The 11,187-nt window shown below is 34.3% G+C and overlaps 1 protein-coding gene across 1 annotated transcript in view; it reads right to left on the bottom strand.

Moving 5' to 3' along the window:
• Window positions 1-4,815: 4,815 nt before the first annotated feature.
• LOC133173223 (uncharacterized) overlaps window positions 4,816-11,187 on the bottom strand; it is a 36,373-nt gene continuing 30,001 nt past the window's right edge. The window contains exons 6-8 of the mRNA XM_061308199.1: window positions 9,646-9,763; window positions 8,381-8,596; window positions 4,816-5,560 (exon numbers count right to left, since the gene is read on the bottom strand). Of these exons, the coding sequence (XP_061164183.1) occupies window positions 5,214-5,560; window positions 8,381-8,596; window positions 9,646-9,763 (681 nt within the window). The 3' untranslated portion in view covers window positions 4,816-5,213. The remainder of the gene's footprint in view (window positions 5,561-8,380; window positions 8,597-9,645; window positions 9,764-11,187) is intronic.

Raw genomic sequence — 11,187 nt, 5'->3', positions numbered from 1 at the left:
TTAATATAAAGTAGAGACTTAGTGCTTTCAGTTTATATAACAAAATTTCCTTTGAAGAGTCCAGGCATTGAAAAACAGGTTGTGTGAAATTGCAGTGTTATTGAATTTTGCAGAAAACAGGTGTTTTTGAGAACCTTCAACAAAGAATTAAAATATCAGCACAACCCTCGATCCAAAAATTAAAATATGCTTTATAATCTTCATTAACAGTTCTTTTATAATATATTTACACATTTTGGATCGGAGGTTGTGCTGTATAAGAAATATTGAAAAGTGGCATTATTTTTTAGCCTTTTTTAAGAAATATTCAGAATATGTGAATAATGACGTAATTCATGACGTTTACTAGAAAGAAAATTACGTCATTGTCAGTATATATTCATTAAACAAGTGCTCAAGTATAATTTCTTGCCTTGTTGACTAAAACTATACAGTTTTGAATTTTCAGAAATGCACAGGGCCAAAAAAGGCCCTAAGTGGCTCTTGCTCTTTTAGAGATTTTACATAAAGTTTATTTTAATGTTAGATGAAATATCAAGGAAAATTATGATATAATTGAGATTTAATTTTTCATCTTCATGTTTGTAACACTGTAGGCTTTTCGCTCGTCATGTTCACCCATCTTCTTTAAGAAATTAAAAAATGTGACATTTAGAGCAGATGGTCATTACACCTTAAAAACATAGGTAATCAGAGATTACAGAGCTCACCTCAACGAATGTTGTCTTTAAGTAAGGCAAAGTCCTAAACTTATAATCTAGTAGTGTGCATCCCTAGATGTAACATTTATGCAATTTTGGTCCGATAGGGCTTGCAGTAACATGGGAATAGTCTTTCCTAAAAACTTAAAACTAGTCACTCACCCAGAAAATGTAAGTCATACCCAGCATCTGAAGCAAGTTTGAGAGTGTTCATCCTGTGATGCATCATCCATGCAAGTTTGATTTAAATAACCCTTATAGTTTACTTTAACCTGGTCACTCATCTGGAAAATGTCGGTCAGATACAGCATCCGAAGCAAGCCTGGTAGTGTGTATCTTCAGATGTATCATCTTTGCAAGTTAAGTCAACATAGGGCTTAAAGTTACTTGGAAATTAGACCTGCTCTAAAAACTTTAACCTGGTCACTCATTCGGAAAATGTAGGTCAGATCCAGCATCCGAAGCAAGTCCAGTAGTGTGCATCCTTAGATGTATCATCCATGCAACTTTGGTCAATATAGGGCTTTTCGTTACTTGGAAATGAGACCTTCTCCAAAAACTTTAACCTGGTCACTCATCCGGAAAATGTAGGTCAGATACAGCATCCGAAACAAGTCCAGTAGTGTGCATCCTTAAATGTATCATCCATGCAAGTTTGGTCAATATAGGCTTATAATAGTTACTTGGAAATGAGACCTTCTCTAAAAACTTTAATCTGGTCACTTATCCGAAAAATGTAGGTCAGATCCACCATCCGAAGTAAGCGTGGTAGTGTGCATCCTTAGAATTATCATCCATGCAAGTTTGGTCAATATAGGGCTTATAGTTACTTGGAATAAGACCTTCTCTAAAAACTTTAACCTGGACACTCATCCGAAAAATGTAGATCAGATCCAGCATCTGAAGCAAGCGTGGTAGTGTGCATCCTTAGATGTATCATCCGTGCAAGTTTGGTCAATAAAGGCCTTATAGTTACTTGGAACTGAGACCTGCTCCAAAAACATTATAACCTGGTCATTCTTCAGCTGAAATTGAGCATCTGAGACCTTGACTGGTACAATGAAACATTCTAGAAGCATCTTTCATGCATCTCTGATTAATATAGGGCACAGGAGTACTTGAAAAGGAAACTGCACCAAAAACTTAAACCTGGGACGCCGACACCGAAGTCGACGGTATTACATAAGCTCCCCCTACTTCGTTGACGTTAGCTAAAAAGGCTTTCCATCAGTGTAACATACGTTTCCTCTATACAAAAATTTGGCATATTTGTCCCCGCTTTCGCGAAAGCGAGGGAACATTAAATCTCATTCGTCTGTCCATCTGTCACAAAAACTTTCACCTTGGTTATAACTTTTGAATGAGAAGAGATGGGGCTTTCATATTTCACATGTACATTATCTGTTACAAGACCTTTCTAAATATACTATAATTTTTGACCCCGTGACCTTGACTTTGAAGTTTGATCTACTTTTCAAAAATTTTATCATTACTTTAAATTGGTCATAACTTTTGAATGAGAAAGGACGGGCTTTCATATTATACTTGCATATTACCTGTAACAAAACCTTTCTAAATGTACAATGACTTTTGACCCCATGACCTTGAAGTTTGACCTACTTTTCAAAAATTTAATCTTTGCTATTAACTTTTGATTAAAAAGAAATAGGGCTTTCATATTTGACACGTACATTACCCGTGACAAGGCTTTGATTTTTTTACCCCTTGACCTTGAAGTTTGGCTTACTTTTAAACAATTTTTACAATACTTTAAATTGGTTATAAAATTTTAATGAAAAAAGGTAGGGCTTTCATATTACACAAGTGTATTACTTTGACCCCTTGACCTTTAAGTTTAAAACTACTTTTCAAAAATTTAATCTTTGCTTATAACTTTTGATTAAGAAGAGATATGGCTTTAATATTTGACATGTACATTACCTGTGGCAAGACCTTTCCAAATATATATGATTTTTGACCCCTTGACCTTGAAGGTTGACCAAGACAGTTACAATAGGCCATAAATAATGGCATCCCATCCATACCGAAAGCGGGGGACCACAATTCTTTGAATTTGCTTGTTCAATTTAAATTTGTCCATGACAATTAATTGTCATATACAAATTTAATTCTAAATTTTTGTAGAAGACATACGGACCAATAATACAATATTTTAAATACTTTTACCAACATTATACGAATACAGCCTGTCATGAATAAAAACAACAAAATGTCTTTCTTTGTTAGCTCTACTGGTCAGAGACCAGAAGAGCTTAAATGCGATGGAAAGGTGTCCTTCGTCCGTCTAGCTGTCTGTTCGTCCGTCTGTAAACAATTTTTAAAAACGCTACTCCTCTTACAGTTTTGGTCTGATTTCAATATAACTTGGCACACAAGTAGACTACACTAAGATACATAATTCTGTATATCGGTTTTTGATTTCAATGAACGGTGTTGCCATGGTTACTAAAAATATTTTCTGGGAAATACTTTCAAAATGCTACTCCTCCTACAGTTCTGGTCTGATTTCAGTATAACGTGGCACACAAGTAGACTACACAAAGATACATAATTCTGTGTATCGGTTTTTGATTTCAATGAATGGTGTTCCCATGGTTACTAAAAATAGAAATTTCTATGAAATACTTTGAAAACCCTACTCCTCCTACAGTTTTGAACTGATTTCATTATAACTTGGCACACAAGAAGCCCACACTAAGGTACATAATTTTGAATATAGGTTTTTGATTTCCATGAATGGTGCTGCCATGATTACTTAAAATAGAAATTTCCGTGAAATACTTTCAGAACGCTACTCCTCCTACAGTTTTGGTCTGATTTCAGTATAACTTGGCACACAAGTAGACTGCACTAAGATACATAATTCTGTGTATGGGTTTTTGATTTCCATGAATGGTGTTGCCATGGTTACTAAAAATATAAATTTCTGTGAAATACTTTCAAAACCCTACTCCTCCTACAGTTTTAGTCTGATTTTAGTATAACTCGGCACACAAGTAGACTATACTAAGATATACATAATTCTCTGTATCAGTTTTTGATTTCAATGAATGGTGCTGCCATGGTTACTTAAAATAGAAATTTCTGTGAAATACTTTCAAAACGCTTCTCCTCCTACAGTTTTGGTCTGATTTCAATATACTAAGTAACTTGGCACACAAGTAGACTATACTGAGATACATAATTGCCTTTATTGTTTTTTTAATTTTGTTGAATGATGTTGCCTTGGTTACTAAAATCGAAATTTCTGTAAGATTCTTTTAAAAGGCTACCCCTCCTACAGTTTTAGTCTGATTGCAATAAATCTTGCCACAAATAGAGACTTAAACCAAGGATCATTATTCTATTTATTGCTGTTGCAAAGTTTCAAGTCCAAGTGCAACTTTTATCTTCCTTTGTTATAAATACAGTAGAGCTACAGTCTCGTCAGAGACTTCTGGGTTTTTTTTAAGGTTGCAATCATTGCAGAAAACATCACATAATCTACTTCCGTAAGTTATTGAATTTTTCCTGCAATGTATGCCCGCATTAACAAAGAAGGCATTTAAATGTTAAAATTCACAGGCACTTGAGGTAAGGAACCCCCCCCTTTCCATTTTTTTTCCTTTTTAAATCTGTGGTCGAGTCACCTTTTTCCTATTTTTGTATTCTAATATGCACTATATGTTATCAATAATGTAACTCTTTTGTCTCTATAAGCTGTTTTTAAATATATCGTTTTCGACTGATACATAAAATCTTTTTATGTATCAGTCGAAAACGATATATATATGTATTAAAAACCAGCTTATAGAAACAAAAGAGACATGGGGGGGGGGGGGGTCCATACTCCAAGAGTCTGTGTTAAAGTTAAGTGAATTTCTGTTTTCAATATGATACGGTTGGATATTACACAAACTCTTCAGCAACTTATTTGCTTTCTAACACACAGTATAGAAAAAAAATATATACAAGAATGGTTCAGAATACGACGGGCATCTTATGAATAATAATTACACATAATAATTACACATTCAGCTGAAATTATGATGTACATCATAAGTAAGATATAAGAAAGAAATCAAAAATAAAAAAAAAAATGTTTGTTTGACTGTTTTTTTTTTAATCATGATATATGTATCGCGTAATACTGAACACAGTTCACTACCTTAATAAAGATCTAGTTTTAATACAATCGGAACAAATGAAACAAACATCTACTTTTGTACACATGAAAATCTTATCTTTTCAGACTCTTTTTCTTTGGATCTGTGTAATCAAACACTGATGAAACTGTCCATCTTGTCTGACACGTAACATTTTTTGCTGTCAAGTATGTGGTCTCTTTTTTCGAAATCTTTTTCACAGAGTTTCTGTAATTTGAGGATTAAAAGCCGTGGACTGACTTTATCGTGCATTCCATTACAGCACACTGTTTTTGAACAAAACTGATTATGATGTTGCGACAGTTGCCTTGTAAATTTATGGAATACTAGCAGTTGTGTTGATATTTTATCTACTTTCTGTCACTGGTGCAGAGTCATTTTGAGAAGGTAAATTTGTTAATCTTTGAGACGTTCCTTGTATGTAAGATGAGTAACTAGGCGGGGGCTCTGGAGAATTGTGCTCACGTGAAGAGGAATGTGTTGTATCAAGGGTTGGCATACAAGAAGACGACTCTGTCTTCGGTTGTGGAGTTTCTTGGACACATGAAGAGTATGGTGGAGGTAGATCGTCCAGTGCTTGGAATCGTGTATCATCATATGACAATCCTTCATCTGTGGTCATAACGGACGAAGGTCTTGTAGTCGAGTTAATTGGTGGTATTATTTGGGTGAAAGACAAGTCATTGGAAAAATCTGTAGATAAAAGAACATTTATTGAATAATTAAAAAAAAATTATTCAAAATGCAAATATATATATTTACTTATACTATTTCGATAAGGTTTAACATTTCAATAATTCTCTTTTAAGTACCTCTATTAAACAGTGAAGTACTATTTCTTTTGAGTACCTGTATTAAGCAGTGACGTACTATTTCGTTTGAGTACCTGTATTAAACAATGTAGCAAGGGCGGATCCAGCAATTTTTGAAAGAGGGTTCCAGGGTGGTGCCCTAAGGCTCAAATATAAAAAAAAAACACACACACAAGGGGAGAGAAAAAATCTTTTAAATGGATACTCCCTTTCATAGGCGCTGATCCAGGAATTTTTTTCAAATTTCAAATCAACTCTAATAAATGGCAGTCTCAGGAGCTTTTTGACCAAAAAAGTGAACAGTTTAAAATTACCCAAACCCGAAAAGCCTATTTCTTGGGAGGGAAAGGGTTGGGGGGTGTACACACTTTTCTTAGTCAATTTTCTTCAGATACATGACTTTCCTTTCTATTTTAAAGGCCCCCCTTTCCTTTGGGAGGGTGTGTCCAAGAACATTTTTTAGTTATTTTTACATAGTAATTTAGTAATTCTTAAATCCCAAGGGGTCCCCCGACCTCTTTCTAGATCCACGCATGACTTTCATTACTTTTTAAAGTTAATTCCTTCAGAAGACGGTCCAGAACTGGTATGGCAAAAGTTCGCCGGAATCTTCATCTTCGCTAGCCAAAGGTTTCTGATACGCTACACTTCTCATATGAGGAGAGTAGCGTATCAGAAACCCTTGGCTAGCGAAGATGCGGAATCTTCTGATGATATCAAATCGAAACCTTGCATGAAACTTATCGTATATATACGAGGGGTTATCAAAAAGTTCGTGGACTAGCGCCATAAAATTAAAACCGTTATATGTACATCAATGAATTTTTAAACATTTAATAAGCATCGTCTTTTCTATCTGTAAAATAAACTATAAATCGTAAGTTTTATTTTTTTAGTGAATCGTAACTGTTTTTGTAAGTAATGGTATGTCCAGGCGGCGCAACCCCGAAAAGAACGTATTTTCTACCTGAGTGTAACTGAGAAAACTCTCCTTATATAAGCATTTGGCATCCGAAAATCACATTAATTCACTCATCTGATATGACACAATTTTTACGTAAGAGTTGCAAGTTTTACCTCATTCTGTACATTCAATGAAATTTTATCGTAAATTTTATTTTGAATGTCCAAACAATAAAGGGTTTAAAATGACGTCGAAAGGGGGTAGGGTGTCATTTTACAACATTCTATAAAGCCTCAGCCCCTGGAAAACCTGGCATAGCCTCAGAAAATGTTTAAACAAGCTACAGAGAAATACAATTTACCCAAAGTACTTGTTTTTAAATACCAAAAGAAATTCAACAAGAAAAGAGACACACGGTTAATATCGATTTGTAGTCAGGGTGTCTTAAGTAAGTCACGTCGAAAAGTGACGTTGATCTTTGGTTGACATTGAACTCCGACAAGAAAATTATGCTGGCAAAATCAAGCGAGGATCTTTTCCTATGTATAGATTTAATATTTACAATATTGATGCATTGAAATCAAGAGTTCGTAACATTGTAAAGTCATATAAACAAGAGGGATTTAGAATTTTACTTTTCTCCAGAGAATTAATTAATCTCATCAAGATAAATGTATTGAGGCAGAAAGAGCGTGCATTGAGAAACAATGACGTTGCCGTACGTCATGAAACCAAACGGTGACAGCGCCGGGTGATCATATAATGCATTTTTTATTTAATGATAATTTGGCAAATAATCAACATGTCAAGCTGAAATTTTCAACACTTCTTCAACTTTTGTTGTTTTATGTTCCCTATAAATTTTGTAATCAACGGCTACATAGTATTAATTTTATCGCATCAGTCCACGAACTTTTTGATAACCCCTCGTATATATATATATATATATATATATATATATATATATATATATATATATATATATATATATATATATATATATATATATAGTGAATTAAGTATCTAACATTTTCTTTCATTCATTCATGAAAACGTTTCGTAACAGCATGCGCGGATCTAGAGGGGGTGGGTGGGTCCAGACCCCCCTGGAATTTGCAGAGTTACTAAAAGTATATACTGAAGCAAATAAAAATTGACTTTGGACCTCACCATCACGAAATAGGTTTTTTCACGTTTTGGAAATGGATTTCAAGTTTTTTTCTGCTTGTCAAGAATTCTTCTGGGTTTAATACGTTTGGGAAGGTAATTTGTTTTGTTTTTTTTTTTTGGTCAAATAATTTCTGGGTAGGAATTTTTTTTTTGACTGGGGTGGACCCCCCCCCCCCTTAAAAAAATTCCTGGATCCGCGCCTGTACAGACTTGTAAATTTGTAAGCTTTGAGATGTAGGTAGGGTGGGGTCGGGGGGAGTTAAATGGGTGTTAGCAAATACGCGAGACTCTATCTAGCGAGTAGAATGGGTAGAGATTGTCGAGTTGTTTTATCCAAAACGCATAAAATGTAAAAAATATCTATTACAGAAAACATTTCATCCCACTCTCTCTCTCTCTTTCTGAGAAAATGAAAGGGGAGTCCAACTCCCCCCCCCCCCCCCCCCGATCCGCCAATGTGTTGTACTATTTCTTCTGAATACCTGTATTAAACAGTGAAGTACTATTTCGTTTGAACACTTATATTAAATAGTTTGAGTACCTGTATTAAACAGTGTAGTACTATTTCTATTTCGTTTGACTATCTGTATTAAACAGTGTAGTACTATTTTTATTTCTTTTGAATACCTGTATTAAAAACTGAAGTACTATTTCTGTCTGATATTTCATAAATGGGAAAAGATCTGGCCTGGTCTCCAACAACTCCATGACTAGAATTTCTGTCCGATGTAGACATGTAGTGTGTAGACTTTGCTTTTCTCTTGTACACACAACAAATACACAGACAGACAATGCCAGTAACTAGAAGGACTGAAACAACTGGAATAATGACAACACTTTCAGCTGAAAAGAGAAAACAATATATACATGTTATACTTTTAATCTGTTATATAATTTTAATACCTTAAGTTACATTTATGAAATTTACAACATATAACAAAATTGTTTTAAATTTTTGTCAAGCATACATTTGTCACAGTTTCCTTATTATTCACCAAAAACTTTCTTTGGAATATGTTATTTTACAACATATGTTCCAAATGACGTCCCTTTGCCTCGACACGATTTCTGAAGTTTTTCACCACAGCGTATCAACATTAGATTGATCTTATTTCTCGTGTAATTGCTGTTTTAGGTCCTCTGTTGTTTGTGGGAAGGAAAGTACACTCTGTATTTTAGATAACCCCACGAGAAGAAATCAAGGGGGTTCACGATACTGTACTTTGAAACTGCATGATCTTCCTTTACCACACAAACTGAAATTTAATTACTATGAAAATACATCGGGATCGGTATTCCACAATAGATCGTGTAGACTGACATTCTTTGATTGATTGATTGTATGTTGTTTTACGTCCCATTCGAGAATTTTTCACTCATATAGAGACGTCACCATATAATAGTGGGATAGTATTCTAAATAAATACAAGTTTTTAAAACACTTATTTGTGTTCATGAGATGACATTTCAGGCTGTCAGTGGTGTCTGTACCAGATATTGATTTTTAATGACCTTGAACTGTGTATGATTGTAAAATTCTTGAGTAATTATTACATTTAGATTTTAAATCTATTGATTGCCACATTCTTTTTTTATTAATATAATATCATTCTACTAAGTAACCTTCATGTTTTAATGTGTCACTAAAATTTCACTGTGTTTTTTTTTTTTTTTTTTTTTGAATTGTATCTTAAACAATTATAGTAGATTTATTTCTCGGATCAAATACTGTGTATTATTCTAATATTTGATCTACTGCTAAACTATATAATCATCCAAGGGATTTTTGACAAGAACTTTATTAATATTTTCATCAACATTCACATATGATGAACGTTAATAAATATAGTGCACATCAGGTAGATCAAGTAACCGGTATACTTTATACTTACTCTCTGAGAGCCCCTCCTCTTCCTTAGTTTCTTTGTCCGATGACGTAGTTGTTGGTCTTGTGGAGGTTACCACAGAGTATTTAGGAGTAACTGACTCACACTGTACTATATCATTGTACTGTTTGAATTGAAAAAGATTGATAAGCGAGTTCCTTTCATCAAACTTAAGTATAATTATGTAGAAATCGATATTTTCAAGCAATTAATTATCAAACTAAATACATGTAGTATGTGAAGGTTATGGACAAAGGTTTTGGCAAGCCTGAAATACTGTAATATAGTGAGCTTTTGTTTGATTTGCTTATTTACATATATGAGGTGCTTTTTCTACAAGTTTATATTCCCATAAACTATACAGCCGATGAGGATGGTAATACCTTAAGCTATATTGGAAAATAAACTTCCATCCGTTAACAGTTGCATACTTCATAAAAAATAATACAATTTTATACTGGTAGCCCGCGTGGCGCAGTGGTTAGAGCGTTCGCTCTACAGTCGCGGAGTATTAAGTAGGGCTGTGTCAATATATCGAATATTCAATACGTATCGATATTCTGGAATGTATCGTATCGAAAAAATAACTTCCAATACGTATCGGACAGGCAGTTTTCCTTATAATTCTGTAAAAAAGTTGGGAATTTCACTTACCAAAGATTATTTTGAACTGTTTTCAATTAAAACTGGTCAATAATGAAATAAACATTAAGGAGAGAGCACATCTTAAATAACTATTACAAAATACATAGACAACTATATTTTTACATGTTATGTTAGACTCACCCAGTTTTTATCAAATTTATGCATTAAATGTCATTAATAAGACATTTTTGAAAGACTTAATAAATAATCCAATATATCGCATATCGCTTTATAAAATATCGTATCGTATCGTATCGAAATATTTTGCTCAATACACAGCCCTAGTATTAAGGAGTTGATCCTTACGTCGCGGGTTCGAATCCCACTGTGGGACGTGGAGACCGGTCCTTCGGATGAGACCGTATAAACCGAGGTCCCGTGTCGCAGTAGGCAAGATGCTGGCAAGAAAAAGATCCCTCACTGCTCAATGACCCTCAGTGCCGAGCATAGGTCAAAATTTGCAGCTCTCCACCGGCAAATGGTGGCGTCTCCATATGAGTGAAAAATTCTCGAGAGGGAGGTTAAACAATAAACAAGCAAAAACATTTTTATACTGTACGATGGGTGATCAAAAAGTTCGCGAACTACGCAGGTGAGTTAAGGCTAGGTATATAGGCATTTCTGTGCAAATAATCTAATTAAAATGCCTAAGGACTATATCTATTATACAGAGAAACACAGGCACTTGTTTCGTATACGGGGCACCCCTACTTATTTTTACCACAAGGTACCTAACTCAATTTCAGGCACCCCCGCTTCAAACTCGTATTTTGTTTATATATTAATCATTAACCTACTTTAAAATGACATCGTTCGCTTCGAAAGACTTTTTTCTTGTCAAATTAATCGTTTCGGACGTCTCTGATCGAGCCTCTTTATTGTAAACCACTTATTTCTTCCTCG

The sequence above is a fragment of the Saccostrea echinata genome, unplaced genomic scaffold, assembly GCF_033153115.1.
Source record: "Saccostrea echinata isolate AGI-Se365-2 ecotype Australia unplaced genomic scaffold, CSIRO_AGI_Sech_v1 ptg000056l, whole genome shotgun sequence".
NCBI classification, from domain to species: Eukaryota; Metazoa; Mollusca; class Bivalvia; order Ostreida; family Ostreidae; genus Saccostrea; species Saccostrea echinata.
This window is presented reverse-complemented; position numbering and strand designations above follow the sequence as displayed.